General features: G+C 43.3%; 1 protein-coding gene and 2 non-coding genes across 11 annotated transcripts; all 3 read right to left on the bottom strand.

Moving 5' to 3' along the window:
* Positions 1-607: 607 nt before the first annotated feature.
* LOC100680132 lies at positions 608-14024 on the bottom strand. 9 transcript variants are annotated; one of them, XM_031930383.1, is made up of 7 exons: positions 14003-14024; positions 4617-4691; positions 4198-4438; positions 3808-4113; positions 3500-3725; positions 3275-3425; positions 608-3203 (listed from the first exon to the last, which is right to left on the bottom strand). In XM_031930383.1, exons 1-7 carry the CDS (start codon positions 14004-14006, stop codon positions 3058-3060), a joined length of 1149 nt encoding a protein of 382 aa, XP_031786243.1. In that variant the 5' UTR covers positions 14007-14024; the 3' UTR covers positions 608-3057. The 9 variants fall into 9 exon arrangements, with proteins under 9 accessions (XP_031786243.1, XP_031786248.1, XP_031786249.1 ...); XM_031930388.1 differs by having other exon boundaries at positions 3812-4113; XM_031930389.1 differs by having other exon boundaries at positions 3275-3365; positions 14003-14023.
* TRNAR-ACG lies at positions 9305-9377 on the bottom strand. Its single transcript has one exon. It is a non-coding gene; the product is annotated as a tRNA-Arg (tRNA).
* A 1153-nt stretch (positions 14025-15177) lies between the features above and the next one.
* On the bottom strand, positions 15178-15251 carry TRNAI-AAU. The gene has a single exon. It is a non-coding gene; the product is annotated as a tRNA-Ile (tRNA).
* Positions 15252-19343: the final 4092 nt, after the last annotated feature.

Raw genomic sequence — 19343 nt, 5'->3', positions numbered from 1 at the left:
TACATCACAATTACTCATTGAACGGCTTGGAAGGTCCAATATGAGAACGATCAAGGCATGTCGTTCCGCAGCGTGCTGACTTATTGCCTTGAATAGGAATGTCTCATTAAAATGCTCGATTAATAAGCTCGAACCCTCGAAGATATTTTCACTCAACACAACAGATGGGACGCTACTCGATATTTTATTCTCGAAATAAAAGCCGATGTCGCCGACAAAAGTTGTCTATCCGATTTGATAATCATGAACACTTGTCTTGTGCCGAGTCTTTCTATTACGCGTAACCGCACGCGAAAAAGATCAAGACGAACAATATTTTTGAATTCATACACTGCATGTTCTAGCGTTCATAGCTCGGAATTCACGTACACGCTTACGGGCCGTCGACTGACTACAACAGTTCCCCCTGCGTGAAAAGAAGCGGCCAACGGCTACTTGTTTTCGTCATGAGCTTGTCGAATCGCGATGAAAGCCGCAACACAAACGTTCGCTTATTCAGAACCCGATTACTGCCGCGGGATTATCGCAGTAAATAGTATAGACAATATTTAATCGTGACGGAGCAATTTTATCGAATAAGCTACTCATATTTGCATTCGTCCATGAATTAGAATTCAGAATTTTATATTGTTTTATATTCATTTTATTTACAATAATGCGATTGTAAAACAAAACGAGCGCAATGAAACATGTTTCCTCACGCGCACGCATCGTCATACTCCCTCGTTCTGCTTCGTCTCTATATAAAAAACAAACGTTCATATCTATAATATAATATACACTCTCTTTCGCATCGTCGCTCTTTTTCTCGCGCGCACGTATCAACAGTTACAATCAAGTATATAAATATAATTGAAGTCGTGTATAGCTAAGCTCTATCTACTATATACTTAAAAATTAATAGTTTATTGGAAAATGTTTTACGTACTAAAAAGCTCGCGTCTTTATAATATGTTAAATACACGTACATATAGATGTTAATGTAAAACTGTTTTACGTATATCATCATTGAAACTTTTATTTTTTGATAGAAATTTTAAATAATATAAACGCTGTAAATAACAATTTGCAGTATAGAACGTCGAGCAACAGTAATTCACATTATTTAGTTGAGAACATCGTTGCTTGCGCATAAGCGTGGGAAGGCATTAAAACATTATTATTATCAATGAATACTTAATAGTGCTTGTGTGGGATTGCGAAATATATGATCATCGTCTGTAGGCATTACCGACGCGGTGGCAGCGATATTAGAGCAATTGATCTTCAGAGTTTATTATTTAAACGATTTATTATAAATTAAAAATATTTTCATATCTTAATCAACAGCTGAAATTAAGTACATTCGTGCTTCAAAAATGTATTATCGCTCCTTTCGTGAAAGACTGAGATGACAATGACGATACTTAACAATAATCATAAATAAAGATAATAATTTTTGTTTTTTAGACGCTTTGTATAACAAAATTTTATTTAGCATTCGGGTGGACTGAAACGAATCGAAAGAATCGTTACCTCTGCACTCATTCTAAGTATCTGGCTATTCTTAAAGCGTATCTGCAAAATCTGACGCAGGATTCAGCAATTATTAGCATTGCGCTGATGGATATGCGTGTGTGTGTGTGTATGCGTGTGTGTGTGTCATGAAAGGCGCTTGATCTCTACAGCTATCATATAGAATTTGGTCCGACGCGAATGTTTTCATCACGAAAACAGCTTCTTCGCTTCATCGAAGCTATTTAATACTATTATATGAATGCATTATACTTGGGAGTGCGTGATGTAAAGCATTTAAAGAAAAACTGTAAAATGTATACTTTCAAAATTACTCGCGCGTATAATCGTAATCGTAAAAGTGCACATCTATGTATAAGAAGGTTCGAATACGTTTTGTTTTGAACTGTTACGGTGTGTATGTAGAGTGTAGACTCTGCTTATTACAATGTTGTAATCTTAAATTTGCATCGATTAAAAGTATTATTAACTATTTACGATTACTTAACTATTTACTTTTAACAAAATCAAACACTCTGCTAACATAGAAAAATATGAAATCGTAATGTATATGTACAAGGTATAGTATCATTGCAACACAACTTTTTAAAACTCTAAATCATTGCTACTGAATCATTTAGCAACAGAACGAACAGCTGTTGCTTATGAAACTGATGGGTTTCTAAGCGCTGCGATTGTATCGACTACTATAACTAAAATCTTTGTACAAGCGCGATAAATAAAATTTTCGGCATTGCGTGGTTGAAGAAATATTCGAAAATCGTACCAGCTGTTTATTGTTGGTAGTATAAAACGCGATAGAAATGATTTCCATCCTAGTATTCGCATGTTGAGAAGTAAGATGAAAAATTGCAGCGAAATACGACGATTCGAATATTTTTCTTTATCGGTCGCAAAACGCAACTAAATACACTGCTCGCGTGAAATGAAACGAATCGCGCAAGAGTCTTTTGATATGTCGTCGCTCGACAATTTTCACTATTCTCCTAGCTCACTCCAGGCCCGCGGATATAGTTCCAAATTCGCACACGTTTTACCTTTCTTCCTTCGTTTTATTAAACCTACCTCAGTCGCTCGCGCGCGCGCGCGCGCGCATTCGCATCTCTCGGCACTCGATCGCGAGTAAAATCGACTTTAAAGTCTACGTATTCCGAGGTCGCCGGGCGTGAAAAGTCCTTCCTTACTTCGAGAGGTTCGAACTTGTATATAAATGCCTCGTTCGAACGCCACGTTGATGGAAAGGAAAATCATAGTCTCAATGTAAGGAAAGCCAGTTCCACGCCCGCACGTTTTGTATTTGTACTTATCGCATTAAGAGTTTCGGCTTAAATTTAAATTAGAATAGTCAAGTACATTAAATTATTGCACTCCTCTCTCCCACGCACTTATTCGTCCTCCCGCTATACATAATAGGTGTAAGACTCGAAGCTATAAACTCGTCTACAATACATGCTGCGCGTGTGTCTGTGTGTGTGTGTGTGTGTTATCGTGATCACCAGGAGCACGCGTAAGTGTAACAAATGAACTCTTTTTCAAGCGAGGCTATGCGTTCACTCGATGCGGAAGCTGGCGATTCGTCATAGCTTCGTGTGCTTGACGCTGTCGGTCCAGTAGTTCTGGATGGTCATCGCCTCGAGCGAATTCAGGAAGGAGTCGTTGTCCAGGCTGTACATCTCCTCGGAGTTGTCCTGAAACGCAAACGGCCGGCGGTGAAACAAGAGTGCTTTGATCGAAGCAATTCGCGAGAACGTGCGCATACCCGAATCGTAGAGTCGTCGATGTAACCCGAGCTGTCGGGATTGCTGCACTTGTCGCTGTTGAGCGTCTGCGGCGGGTTCAGATATCTCCTCCTGTACAGAGGCAGCGCGCAACAAGCAGAAAAATCGGGTGAGCCACTCGAGGAATCGCGGCTATAGGTGTGTGTGTGTGTCTGTATATATATATATGTAGGTTAGGAGGTCTATGAAAGCCGGCCAATCGTTACCTGTAGACGACGAAAGCCAAACTTCCGAGCGTGCTCAAAAGCACGACTATTGCCAGAGAGGCTCCGGTGATGGTGGCGATCTCCGTGGCGCTCGCGCCGGAGCCGGTCGCAGTGGCCCCCGTCGCCTCCTCCTGGTTCCGCTCCTCTCGCGCGAGCTGCTCTCGTTGGAATCCGCTGGTGAAGGTGCCCCTGGCGCGGCCCAGCCTCGTCGAGTCGACCAGGCCAGCTGCGCGCCGAGCCGTTTAGACTTTAACAATCTTGGCAACAGTTGCAGAGCAACAACAACGAAAGGATACCCTCATACAGACATACCCTCGATGATGGAGGCAGCGGTGGCGAGCGCGCGCGGCTCCAGGCTCTCCTCGCCGGAGCGATTGGCCGGCGGCAGCTGCGGCTGCTCCCTGCGGACGGCGTTCTTGCGGGGGTCCTCGCGCAGCTCGAGCAGCTCGCGCAGCGGCATCACCGTCAGCAGCTCTTCCCCGGACGTCGGCGGCTCGGGCGAGGAGCTCTCGGGCCTCGGGGCCTTGCTGAACGCCTGGATCCACGTGATCTTGGTCTCCTTCTTGCCCGGAGTCCGCCCGGGCTGCGTCGACGTCCTCTCGTCCGAGCTCGATCTACGGGACGAGCGGCAGAGGAGGAATGCTTTCGATCGCGCGGCCGCGGGAGACTGAGAGTTTTTCGCGCTGCTGCGCCCTCACCTCGTGTCGGACTGGCTCGCCGGCGTCGGCTGGATGCCGATGGCCTTGGCTATTCTGTAGCTCTGCTGCAGCCTGGCCAGCGCCTCCGTCCTCTCGTACTGGCCGTCTCGTGTCCCCGTGGCTGCCGCTGGACTGCCGGCCGAACGCGCCAAGGGCATGGCCTCGCTCGCGACTGCGACGCTGCCGACTGCGCTCGTAGGCGGCTCCGATGTCGCTCCTCTCGAGCCGGCCATCAGGGATACTGCGCAGAAAGCGCGATCGTTTTCAGAATTATTGGGCACAATGGATCTCTTAATGGACGAGCTCGAGCAACGGCATCAGAGCGGAGAGTTGCGGTCTAGTTTTAGAAGCAGCCTTTCTCGTAGCATCAATGAAATAACGAATAAACGTCGAGTCCCATTCAAGACTCGTAGACTTACCGACAATTTGCGCCGTAACCCAGAACCAATGCATCCACCAGTGTAGCGTCATCGCGTCATCGGAATCCTCTGCACCTGCAAGGCAAAATTCCGATAAGTAACGCGCGGGAAAATCTGCGAATCAATGGCAACGTAATGCGGCTCGAGTTGAGCAAGCGCGGCGTTTTGCAATCTCGGAGACGACACGCTGCGCTGCACCTACTTGCGCCTATAACTACATAAGTGCGCGCGTTCGCGTGTGTTGAAAACCGGATTTCACGATGAGTAACGCTCATTTCGCGGGCTCCGTGATTCACGAGCGCGAAGGTTCGGGGATCCGGCTCGGCTTTTCTTATCTATACCTGGCGGCAGTCCTCGAGCTACGAAATGGATTAGTCACTATCGAACTGGCTGAGATAAGAGCCGCAGCAGGTGTTTCAACATTTTTACACCGCATGTCACAACTTTTTTTTTTTTTGATTTTTTTTGATTTTTCGCCTCCTAGCGCGGTTCAGCGCGTCGCGAAATGAATGCAACAAATCGCACTTTCTAATTCTGGCCGCGGCTTGCCGGGCAAACTTGCGCCACTCACGCGCGCATTACGTGCGGATTTGTATTGCGCCGGCGCTCATTGAACAAATTTTCAATGCAGTCTCGGTGAAAGAGGAAAAAGAAAAGCTCCTCTCGCGCGGGCTTATCTCGCGGAGATCGCAAGCAGTTGGGTCAGCGCAGGCCGATGGTCATGCTCCCGTGCTGGCGGAACCGCTTGCGGAGGAACTGTAAAGAGAGCGAGGCGTTTTATTTGTGTGTGTGTGTGTGTGTGTGTGTGTGTGTGTGTGTGTGTGTAGAGAGGGGGAGGAGACAAAGGCGGAGAGGCGGAAGCAGCGAGGATGTCCGCGGGCAATTTCATTTGGCTAGGCGATTCCGCACGCCGTGTGCGTCCACACATGCATAGGCACGCGCGTGTATACGCATACATGAACAAACGCGCGAGTCGTTAGCCCCGCATCTCGGTCTACTTCATTAGCGGAGGCGCGCGCACGCAGGAGAATTCTTTGATTAACGTAACGAGCGAAGGATCACCTGCGCCCTTGCACAAAGGGGAAAAAGCAGCGCGAGGGAGAGGAAGAAGAGCCGTTATTGCGGCCGAGAAGGCGAAATTACTCGCGACTAACAATCGTCGTCAGAGCTGAGGAGGAGGAGGCTGCAAGGAAGCCATTTTAAAAGCTGAAGAAGAGAACAAAAGGGGCTCCAACGACGAGCTGCGAGGATGTCGCAATTGTCCCCTCCACAATTTTGAGCATTAGTAAGCGGAGGGTGTATACCTACGGGTACGTTATAGTTCCTTGTGTGCAAGTCGGCGGGATTCGGCCGAATGGGGGATGAGCGTGCTCTTTTTGTTAATTAAAGTTTTACAACGACAAAAATATCAAAGCTTCCGCGGTTTGAAGGGGACTTGCGTATATTTTCCAGTCGAGCGATTCGCTCTTCCGATCTTTAGCCAATCGCCGTCATCAAAGAACTTTGGACGAAAGAACACTATTGAAAAAGCTAATGAGAGAACAGGCCCGCAAAGGGTATTCAAAGGCAGACACTTTGCTATCCAATTTATCGCAAGAGTGCAGAATTATATATCGATACGCAGTAATGCGCGTCGCCCCACGAATCGAAAGTAAGATGATTGCCGCGAATGTAATATAATATATAGTGAGCAGATTGTGCGAATAGAAGGTTATACTACTCGGCCACTGCATTTTTCGATGCTGACAAGTATTACAAGGCGCAGTATGTACCTTTGAAATAGCAGTCTCCTGCGTCTATAGTACCGCAATTAACGAATCCGCTGGAGCTCGCGCGCAGTGATCGAAGGCAACAGTCACACTGATGTTGCAAGTCTTACGGGCATAGATCGCGCGCGGCTATAATCTAATCTCATCGATCCTCAGTGCGGCCACTGACGCACGTGTGCGGCTACAGTATGCCGCGCATTCTTTCAAGCTGTAGCTTGAAAGTTTGACGGTTTCGCTAATTTCGTTTGAGTTAATCGATGGAGCAAGAAATGAGTCTAATTCTTGATTAGACTGCTTTCGTTTGCAATGTCTAATGCTGGTGGTGGTGGTGGTGCTGCTGCTGCGGGGTTTCGTCCATTCGGGTCGATCAAGACCCGATGCGGGACTGTGGAGTCTGGGAGAATCATTTTTTGCTTTAATTCAACGGCAATAAGAGCAACCCCTCCTTTATTATCAGCCATTCGATTTGCGGTCGCAAGCTCGGTCGTCAAAAATAAAAGACTGCATAACATTATATTAGAACATTATACACATTCGGCGACCAACTGCGCGAGCGATGCCGAGATCAATCGGGGGAATTAGCAAATTGACGATAATTCAGCGATACGCTCGCGTTAAAAGTCGAGGTGATTCCGTCCAAGGTCTCGCAACCGGTCGAGTGTCGTGTGCAATTGCGCCGACATCGGCAAGTTCCGGCTGTATACTTGTGTTATTTTAGAATAAGTATAGGTGCCCGCGCGCGGAAAACTGATTTTTCTACGCAATTTACTGTATATCAAAATTCATCACATATATATCTATAGAAATGATGGTGTTGTTTCAAAAGTTTACTCAGATGAATGGTACGCGTGATTAATTTTTTTCTTCACCTTCGCGGAAACTTTCAACGTTTTATCTACGGCGTTAATTGTAACTACTGCGTTCATACTGGAGCGGACATTGATGACGGGCAATGGGAAATTTGTTGCACTCGTCGTCGTTACATAAAGCGATGACCTTTTGACTAGTACACGCGTATAGAACAAGTGCAGGGGATCCGCGATTTACGATCGCAATGTACGATTCCTACCTACGCCTTCGGCGCTCTCGGTTCAGTTTCGCACTAAACACCTCGCCCTCGCTATAGAAAAAGCCTGTTTTCTTGCCTTGTTGCACAATCTACTATCTTCATCCGGAGCGATTACAAAATACACACATACTGATCCGTGATGACAAATGCGGAGGTAACGTATTCCGCAAAAATTAATGGAGAAAAGAGCAAGCGATACGCTTCGTACAGCACAAAATCCACGAGAGAATCTCTCGCAAGTGGCCCTATTCAGTATTTCGTGAAAATGAGCCCGAATCAATCGGCAGAGCTCTGTTGCTATAGATTTTCACATTATACGCAGCCAATAACACAAATATGCTTAAGTTCAGCTATCAGCGTGATGCTTTGTATAAGATGGACGTTTGAGGAAAACAGCAGTACCTTTATAGAGAGAAACAACTTTAAAAAAATACTTATTCGAAAATCCTCTCCTCCTTTCTTCTCAAAAGAAAATTTTTAATACATTCACACATGTTGCGTTCTTTCTTTCTAAGACAAAGAAAAGTCCCGCCATCAAAGCAAACACACACCTTGATATACCGAGAGACTAGACCGCGCGACGGCACTAGAGCCTGTGTCAGAATCCGTGCGATGCGCGCTAAAAATAGCCCTTTTAAACCATTGCTGAGCTCCAGAGTATGTATATGGTAGCGACGGACGTGAATCGGTCTTGCTGTCCTGGACTGTTTTTTCTCCCGATATGCGGTTTCTGGTGGATTTGTCGAATGGTATTTGCTGTTTATCCACAAAAGATGCCAGGGTCTGCATTTATTGTAACGGCGATTCGAAAATACACCCGGAAATTCAATATAGAGCACCGAAAGTTGTTGCGCTATTTTGGAGCACTTTTTGAAAGTCCAGTACGTGAGGGATGAGTAGTCGGAATTCAAATCAGCTGTATATCGGTACATACACCAACGCACCATTATAAATTGTAGCTATAAGATTGCCATACATACACTGCACAAAGTATACTGGATTTAATTGCGCGGTCTCGTAGATCTTTACAAACTGTAAAAACAATGCGTGACTCATAATTTATAAGTACATATGATGTTCGCGGAATCTTTTATCTTTTACTCGACCGATTATTTTTGACAAATTAAGATACGTAAAAATACTCCTAAAACATGGCAACTAGAATCGCGTCATTAACAGAAAAAGTCTTACAAAAAGAAAGTGTAAAAAATTACAAGCCAAGAGTTCGATTAACAAGTCATTAGTTCAACTTTTAAAATACTCTTACAAATCCAAATCACATCCAACGTCGATTTTTCCTCCATCAATTTACTCAACCGTCAGTCTACTAGTAAATTCGTCAGCTACCACATTTATGCTGATCACGGGTATAAAAATACCACGGTATATATTTATCATTGATAAATATTGAAAGAATATATTTATACTAGCATATTTAAAACTATTAACACTCCTACAATATGTTTATAGGTGCAACTATTTTCGGCTGCGAATTTTCCTCCCAAGTCACGTGGTTTTAGCATAACTTACAGGGCTCAGAGCAGCGCCCTCTTACAGCGCCTTAACTTGCGAATCATTCATTGCATGGATAAAAACCATTAAAACCTCAACTATACACATTTGAATCGCGTTGATAAAGTGTAAACTATACTGCGCGCGCGACTATATCGACGTTTACTCCGCATCAGATACTCCGACCATCTCTTGCCTCTGCATGGTATTACGAAACTCACGCGCGACCAAGCGTGTCGCGCATTTGTTGTTGATGCAAATAAGAAAAAACACGCGAATCGCACACTTCAAGCACTACAGTATTTTGTTAAATGGTTGGTAAAAGGAAAAAAAAGTAACGATCCTGCCAGGATTCGAACCTGGAATCTTCTGATCCGTAGTCAGACGCGTTATCCGTTGCGCCACAGGACCGATGGTCGTAAAACTTGGAGTGTCACTTTTAACACGACATTTACAGATTTTAACAGATTTTCGAGATAGTTTTGTCGAATCGGCTGTTTAAAAAATTTTAAACAAGGATTTTTCGGGTGTTTTATACAAAAATATAGTATTTTACTTTATGCATTAACAAGTACAAATAATCCGGTGGATATATGGGACCAGGAGCTGAGCAGGATGGTCAAAATCCTACTTTAATCGTGGCTGGTTAGTAATTCTTTTTTGTTGTAGCCCGGATGATTTAGCCTTAGCTTTAGTAGTGCAAATGAAATAATCCCCAAGCTCTATTGTCAAGGATCGATCGCAGGGGTACAAGACAGACAGGCGAGTACATAACGCGTTATTTTGAAGGTTATATTTTGATTATCATCTCATGTACACATACACACTATATGCTTAAATGCTATGAATAAGGCCCTATTTTCAACGTTATTAGGATCACTGTGAAATAACCTAATCATCAATATTGCAAAATATTGTAGGTTATGTTTACCACGGCAGTATATACTGTAGTGCACATAATTCTATAGTTTTTCAAGCTTGTAAACAAAAAAACCCGAAACCTACTAAAAAAATGTATTGATGTTCGTTCTTCTCTGGCAGTTAAAGTGGAGATGGTATGTTTAACACACACACACACACACATATGCAGTAGATACGAAGACTATAAGACATTATTAAATGGGAATGAATCTAAAAATTATAATCGTGATCTAACAAACATAAGGCTACACGTAAGGCCCATATCCAATGAGCGTTATACGCCTGATCAAGGTCCGGGCAGGCGCACTTGATGTAACGTAAGTGAATACGTGGGATTTTACTCGTATTTGTGCATGCAAAAGAAAACATGGTATAGTACTAAAAACTCGATATTGTTCCATAGAAAATTACAACAATTTCTAGAATAATCAATTAAGACAGCTTTGTGCAAACTTGCGTGCATATTATACAATCACAATCTACTATCTATTAAGAGCGTAGTTATCGACTAATACTCTTGCAGTTCCTACTTTATCGAGCCGAATTCTCACGCAGAGCATGAATGCGGCTTCGGAAAGCCAGTGCAGTAGGTCGAAATCTAGATTCCTGATTTTTATTTCTCATTATAATACATTTCTATGGTATATGGAGGTAAACCGATTAGAAAAACTTTTCCTTGAGCGTGCAGTGTAGTGATTATCCATTGTTTTACTAAAATACACGACGAACTCAAATATTTTTATTCAATGTGAAATAATATGTTCGCTTGTTTATAAAAGTATGTTTTTCGCGTAAAGTCTAGTCATAAAATGAATTAGTGTTAGAGATATCACAAGCAAAATTTTACGCTACTGCTTAAAATATAATTTAAGAATCATATTTAAACACCTTATGTGTTTTGATTAAATTAAAAATTATTGTTTTATGGTGAATTTAAAAATTTACTAATGAACCGAGTATTCTTCCAAACTTTAACTATTATTTCTTAAGCCTTGACTTCCTGCTACCGTCAAGACGTTTGCGCCAAAACTCATACTTGTTAACGGTCTTGAAATAAAATAAAGTCCAACATAATTATCTATTTAATTTATGCGGGATCAGAGCTTTATTTCAGTTGAAGCGTATCGATCAAGCTTGACTGCACAAGCTGCTGCAGCTCTTGGCCAGAATTTAGAGAGTCCCGATAATATCGTTCTTATCGCCTTGTCATCAAGTGCATCGCTGTCGCACGTGAATTTAGGAAAGCGATGCATCGACGATTTTTATGATTTCACGCATGACTCTGGATGAGGATGTAAAGTATATACCGATCGATTTTGCATATGATACTCGGCCGTTAAGCGTAGGGGCGATCGAGGCGTAGGCATTATTTAACAAGTCCGACACGCGATTGACTAAGATGATTATTGTGGATATCAAATGTTGGAACCAATCTAGGCTATTGTTCAGCGAATGATCTAAAAAGTGAACCTTGAGAGAACAAAAGAAAAGTGATTTAATTCTGCGAAAAAATTCCATAATTTTAGGATTCATATTTTGATTAGCTCTTTTTAATGTATGACATTACATCACCCTGTCTTTTCAACTGAATTGCAGTTAATAAAGGACATGTTGTCATGTAAAAAAGAATATTTTGAAAGCCACCAGATAGAGACTATGAGTGACTTGCTAAATAACACATTATTTATGCAGGGGAGAACTTGATTCACGTGTTGAGTTTATATTATTATGGTCTGGCGGATGCATCAATTTTAAACTAACGTGGCTAATAGAATCATTGTTCAACATTGTCTAGTGTATTAGTATTAATTGGTGCGAATTATTCAGTAGTTTGGGAAAGTAACTAGTAAAAGGTAGAGGCTAAAGTTGATCACCTTAAATATCTCTGGATGAAATTCCGCATAGAAATATATGTTTGCCTTTTCTATATGAAATAAAAAGAATGTGGACTTTTGAACACTTCATAAAAACTATACTTCCTAGCTAAAAATATAAATATTCAGCCTCGTATAGCTATCAAATCATTCAAAATCTAGCTGCTAAAAGTCAAACACCTCGATTCCCGCAAGACGTAAACATTTCCCTCTATAAATTATATACTGCACAGGCATCTCTTCCCCTCGGCACATCAAAGCGACTAATCGTGGCACACGGTACGTGCCGCAAAAAGGGTAGGCAAGTCAGAGTGCACCCAAGTCTACTTCAGTCGTATAAGTATCCGCATAATAGCACACGACAAAGGATCGATAGACCAAAAACAATTGTCACTTATCGCTATATACAGCAGTCATAAGACTGTACCTGAAGAAGAAGCCTATGCAGCCGTCTCCATCTTCGCTCACGTAACCGGTTTCCTTTCCGAAAAATACAATCGAGAGTCGACGGTCTTTCGGTTTCTTGTACGGCCCCGCGCGACTCCCTCTTCTCTCTGTGTATACGTGTGTTTGTGCGTGCACTTTTTACTACGTACGATAATGCATTCGCAGCCTTTTTTAAAATGGAGTTGCAAAAGGGAATTTTAAAATCGAGAAATAGTTTACAACAAAAATTTAGTCATTTCTTTTATAGTGCATATGCTTGACTTATGTTACACGCGCTGATCCTAAAGTAAAGCTGTAGAGCTTGCGATATCAATGCTGTGTGCGTGCGTCAACAACAGATACATCATTTTGGGTGAAACGTCAGCTGATGGTGCGCCGTTGCAACATGTGCACGACAGCCATCATTATATACTATGCTCCTCACTACTGGGATGAAATGCTATTTAGGAAGGAAAAGCGAAGCTGCAATAACGTTTGCCTGATAAAAATTAAGTAAAGCTGATGTAAATAATACGGAAAAGGAGCAGGTTGAGATGAAAATTGTACGAGTAACGCACGCGTAAAAAGCCAGCAGCGCGTAACAAAGACGTCGTCAAAAAGTTAATTATTGCCTTCCGTCGAGGAGATGCAAATTAAAATAAATTTGAAAATAGGAGTTGCGGCGTAAGGAGGGAAAATGTACGTTATCATCGAAATAGTAACCCAACAACCATCTATATGTGTTAAATATAAAAAATATAATATACCGAATTTTCATTCCTGCAATTTTTCCAGGCACGTTGCACACTTTCGTTCTCAATGAAAACACACGAGCACACGCGCGTTTTCAAAACCAAAGCCCGAAGTCACTTAGTGCTGGCGGCATTGATTAATCGTTCACCGAGAAAAAAGCCATTATCCAGCTCACGTCCGTACAATACCGCATAGAGCCACGCAAAAAAGACTTTCGCCCTCATGCAGCAGCCATGCATTTCGTCTCGACACCCTCCTCTACACGTATATACAGGCACGCGCACACACACACACAAGCCAGAAGGTGGTAGTCGTACAGAATCCTTCGAAGCCTTGACTTCAGAACGAGAAAAAAAAACAAAGAACAACACACTGCGGACGGAGACAAGTACGCAGGTGGAAATGGTGAAATAGAATAGGTTTACCTATATAAGTATGCACTATACAGAAGAAGCTCACCGTGCGAAACTCGAGGCGAAAGCGTCGAGCAGAACGCGAAAAAACAAAGGGCACGGCTGTAGCAGTGGCGTCTGATGATTGCGATCCGAGGTGCGCAGCATGCACAGACCGCACCGAGGCACCGCACTTACAGTAGAGATTCACATGACAGTAGCAGCGGCCTGCTTGAAGGCGCGTCGCGCGAGTACTCGAGGCGCGCCACGGGACTACTGTCGCGGTCTGTCAGTGCGCTCGCCATTTTGCCTCTGAGCGCTCACTGCGTGTACAGGCTGAACCAACACAAACTCGGCGGACACTCCACACGCACACACTGTCCCGTCAGCCGTCACCGCAGCCGTCAGGCGCCGCGGTAACTTGCTAAGTACAATGAACAGTCTACTATGTATACTATACTAGCAGCTATAGCCTTCACTAGGTGTGTTCGCGCGCGCTTTCCTGTCCCAAGGACGAGGAGTAGGTACCGAACCGAATACATATCCTATACACCTACTCGGCGACGCCGCGCGAGAGGCTACTGCGCATGCGCTCGACAGGTGGTGACTATAGTTGACTACACTTTTGGCTCGTCTGCTGCATCATGCGTGCGTCTATACTTATACTTACTCATTTTACAAAGCTTTTGTAAAATCTGTCAACCCTCGAGAGACATTTTAGTGATTTCCGCCAGCTGCTGTTGAAAGTCAAAAGCTTCCTGAGGCGCTTGATTGGCTCGAGGTCCACCAAGTTCTACGTGATTCGTGGAAGCAGACGACGAGGCTATTGCAGTGACACTTGAGGGCAACTCGGCCTTTATATTGTTTCGCGCTTTGCTTTATACATTGTTCGCGTAGGGTCTGAATTTGCTTTTTTGTTACCGTCATCCTGCATTGAGAATCTTTTAAATTTCATCGTCCTTTATCACACGTATGTGCCTTATACGCTTCATTCGAGACGTTATAAGAGGTGGGTGGCGCCGCTTGGTGACTTCGCACATGCTTACTCTGTCACTGTTACTGTTTTATTGGTAAAATACAGATGTAGAATGGCTATTTTTCGATACAGGGGGCGGATACAGCACACTGTATCGAAAATATTTATTTTTCTTTATCTTATTAATTTTAACTTACTGAGTCCAATGCATGTGCAGTCACATCTGGTACACGATATTAGCCAGCTTACCACGAGCTGCTCTACGTGCCCCGACCTGTGCCATTCGTGCCCCACATCGAGGGCATGCAGAACATTTTTGAATTTTCGTATTTATAAACATTTAACATTTTTATCGATTTCGTTTTATGGTGTCATTGTCTATCGAGTTCACTTATTGTCATTATTAATAACTCCCAATTTAAGGCTAAAAATTGAAATAAAGTCAAGGTGCCACTACTGCCCCACCTTCCCCTATTATGATTAAAAAATCCATTCCTCATGCTAACAGCAATTCAAATCGCTAAAAGGTCGGTATTTAAACTCTATATGCTATGATGCTTCTTTTGTTTCGGCGCAGATCTACCGAGCGGCGCCACTCATCTGTATTATCTACAATAGGTATCTCGAGGTGAGTAAGGATAAACTGCCGCCCGTGCCCCGTTGATACAGTTAAAATGTGGCTTACCATGCAAATAACTCCAAGAGGGCGTCTTCTGTACCACATCGGATTATCGCTGATTTTACGTCAAATTCGAATAATGGAAAATGAACTTTGCTTGAAAATTTTTGTTTTTAAAGGGTAAAACATTATCAGGGGCGATGGGTACAAATAATCAATATAAGCAATTTGATGGACCAGAGCAAAAAAGTGGCCCATGAGGGGATCGAACCCGCGACCTTCGCGTTATTAGCACGACGCTCTAACCAACTGAGCTAATGGGCCTCCTATGGCCTGTAAGTTAACGTAAAAAAAAAAAATATATATATAGTTTTTTGGGGTTCATTTATTTATTTATTATTATTAAACGGGCGGAGACGCCCTTTACAGAAAAGAAATACAATAATAAAAATACAATTATATAATAACGAGGTGTGAAACGATGAGTACAAGAGAATTGAGCGGCCTAGTGCAGCTCTATGGTATACGATAAATCAAACATCTAGCTAGTAAGCTAGGGATAAAGATCGGACAAACGATTTAAATTGGAAAACCAATTCTTTACATTGAGCGCTACGGGGAAGTGAATTCCACTGACGCTTCATACGGTTTCTGGAGCTGAAAAAGCCCAGGTTCGAGGTAAAGGTGCTTTCATTTAGGTCTATTTATTTAATATATATGGTGATTTTTTTATTGAAAAAATTGTTTTTAACTAAAATAAGATTTTTATTTATTAATTAAAAATAATAGTTTGTTCAGTGCTCTACAATTTTCGTAAGGATGGAATCAGGGACTGAGCTGGATGTCCTATAGTGGTAATCAAAGTTATCTGTATACACGTGTCCGGTATAATTATAAACTAAAACTTTCAAGCTATGCACGTGTATATCATTATTGTAGTTGTCCTGTGTAATGCAGCTATTTATTTAAATTATACTACTTAAATTTTCAAAAAATATCCGAAGCAGTATACACTGACCTATTCGTTGCGGCTAGCCACGTAAGGGTCGTAGACCTCCCGTATCGATTCGCTATTCATAGATGATGGTATATTGCCGCTTGTCAATGGCCAACGGACTTTGGTGATCTGCCCTTGCAAGTTGTACCAGTATTTATATAGCTAAGCCTACCCTATTGCTAAACTTTCACGTATTGAGCTTATAGTGCTTTGCAAAACTGGCTGCTCGAGAAAAGATAACCATTGTTAAGTTGCGCTCTTGAGATTCAAGTTATTTTCTCTCAAGCAGAGAGCCCAGTGCTTAAATGCGTCCTAGCCTGAAACTGGACCAAATATTAAAGTTGGCTTTCTGCTTTCTCGCATATGAAGATATGACTTCTTGTATTCTTGCTCGCAGAAACGAAATCCACTTCCGTCGCCGGTGGATGCTGGCTTGGCCTGCATGAGCTTGATATTTAGTTATTTATTTAAAAATTACACGGGCTAAAAAGCCCTTTACAACATGAAAGAAAATGCGTAAAACTAAAACGCTACAAAGAGAAAAGAAATGATAAAATACAATAATCGATGTTCAAACTACAATGTAATGCACTGATAGCTGACATCGTTAAAATGCCAAAGAGAGTGCTCGGACGGACGAATTAAAAATCTGTAAAGATGGCTTATCGCGAGCTAGTTGTGGAAGCGCATTCCACTGACGTTTCAGGCGATTGACAGCGCCGAAGAAATCGGTGTTCGACTTGCAGCCGTCCTCCTGCAAGTCGCGAAAACGACGTAAAGAGTAGTTTAGTGATCTTGCCGCGAACCTGCCAGCCAGATCATCGCAGTTAATAAGACCACGAATAATCTTGTACGAAAAAACGCAATCCTGCGCATAGTGCAGGGAGCTGGTGGTCTGAAGCTGATAGGTCTCAGCAATCTCAAATACTACAAACCTCAAGAATGCGTGCTGAACTCGTTCAATTTTGTCAACCATAACTTATAAATGGGGCCGCCGTACTTGAGGATTGTACATCAAGTTGGGGAGCAGTAGAGTCCGATAAAGGTATAAGGTTGAGTCACAATTAGAAAAGTCGGCCGTCGCGCGCCTAATAAAGCCGAGCACTCTGAGGGACCTGGATACGATAGAGTCAATATGTAACTCAAAAGTGAGCTCAGAATCAAAGATAACACCAAGGTCCTTGACAGCTGAAAGCTTGTCGAGGGTAGTGCCATCAATTGAGTAATCCGCATCGAAGCGGTGAAGCTTCCTGGTAAATGAGATCGACGAGCACTTATCTACACCCAACCAAAGGCCATTGTCAAGAGACCATTGTGATACCGCGCATCCAAATCCCTCTGGAGTCCGGAGACATCCGAAGTAGACTTAATCTCCTTGAAAACATTTACATCATCCGCATATATTAACATATTAGAATGCCTTATAAGCGGTACAAGGTCATTCATAAAAACGCAGAAAAGCAAAGGACCAAGATGTGAGCCCTGCGGGACTCCCGACCTGACAGCGATAGATTCCGATATTGAAACATTAAACCTAACCGACTGCGATCGATTAGATAGGTAGGAGCCAAGTAGTTTCAGGATCCTTCCTCTAACACCGAAATTGTTAAGCTTGACTAGTAGGCGCCCATGATTCACGGAGCCAAAGGCCTTAGACATGTCAGTAAATATTGCATCCACCTGCGACGTCCTATCAACGGCTTCAGACAGAAAGTCGCTAAAGACAAGCAGGTTTGTCTAGGTGGAGCGACCGCTGACAAATCCGTGCTGCTGAGCCAGTCCGGAGAGAAGCCTAGACCATAGCTCGTCCCGGTTGTCACCCTTTTTAAAGATAGGCAGAATAAATAAAAAGAAACAGCCAGTCCGCAACAGACCATCGAAGATCTTCAAAATAGGTCTATCCAGAGAAGCCCAGCAGCGTTTTACAAAGCAAGAAGGAAGACTATCCGGACCGGAGTTGACATTGTCCTCAAGACTGCGAACAAGCGACCTAACAGACTCCGAGGATAAAGATATATCCGATATTACAGTATCGATTGATTCAAGCAGCTGCAGTTCATCCAGGTCGCGATTACGACAAACCGCACCGAAGAACTGCGAAAATAGATTCGCTACATCATCTTGCCCTTAACCCTTAGCTGTTTTATCCCGCCAATACATCTCAGATGGAGAGTGCGTGTCTTTCGTAGACCCTTGACATAGGACCAGAAAGATCTTAAGTTTCGTTTCACGCTCGATTCGATCAGATTAATATAGTCTCATACAAAGCGCTCTTAGCCTATTGAATTTAATGCGATTCTCAGTACAAGGTGACTCCTTGAGATCACAATGCGCCTTCTTCTTTTCACGTATTGTTTTTGTTAACTCGGCGTCGTGCCATTTCGGGAACGAATCGGGAGGTCGATCATAAACTGGTACGTAACGATCAAGAATATTGTGGAGAATCTCGTAAAATGAGTTGACACATGAATCTGGTTGAGTAGCCAGATTGCTTAGTACATCCTCCCAATTCACTTCCGAAATGCAACCATTTACAGCATGATAGTCAACATTATAAAAATTGCGCTTACAATATTTAGAATTGGACACACTACAATTAACGACGCTATTTACAAGATTTATTTCGAACACACAGGCTTGATGAGGTCAGCAGATGAGAACAGCAGATCCAGAGTATATGCCTTAGTGGGGTGGTGCGGATGTTGCTGCACAAGATCATGCGAAGCACAGAAAGAGCACAACTGGTCTGCCTCCCTGAGATGAGGGCTCAGGTAGGCTGATTGGGTGTGCAGAAGAGGGTTGGAACTCCATACGGTGTTGGGTAGGTTGAAGTCTCCCGACACTATGGGCCAATGGTCCGGAAATCTGACAAGCAATGCTTCCAAATTCCTCATATGCTGGCAGTAAACCTGTGCAGAAGAATCCGGTGGAACGTAGGAGACAGAGACAATGATTTTACTTGAAGAGTCGGAGATTTTGATGACAAGCTGCTCCGTAGTGGAGTCGCACAGTACCATTTCAGCATTGATGTGGCAACGAACACCAATGAGAACACCACCATCTGAACACCCTGAATCCCTCAAGCCCGAGTTCGCTAGACAGCACGCGGTAGAAGTTTTCTCTCTCTCTCTCTCTCTCTCTCTCTCTCTCTCTCTCTCTCTCTCTCTCTCTCTCTCTCTCTCTCTCTGACAATTCGACGCGCCTCATCGCAGCAGCCAAATTTCACCGGGACGGGAGGAAAGTCGCTGCGTCTCGATGGTCTCGGGAATCGAAAAGTATTCGTGTTTCTCCAGTTGATGTTGGATATCCTGGAGAGAGCAGCTTTGACAACCTAGCCGTCAGGAGCAGCCGAGTCAGAGGGTTTAAGATTGTATAGGATAACGTTATACGAGCGCTTGAGACGGTCCTGGACCTCGGCG

Source organism: Nasonia vitripennis, chromosome 4 (assembly GCF_009193385.2).
Source record: "Nasonia vitripennis strain AsymCx chromosome 4, Nvit_psr_1.1, whole genome shotgun sequence".
Classification (NCBI taxonomy): Eukaryota; Metazoa; Arthropoda; class Insecta; order Hymenoptera; family Pteromalidae; genus Nasonia; species Nasonia vitripennis.
Note: the sequence above shows the minus strand (reverse complement) of the source record. Positions and strands in the feature narration are given on the sequence as shown.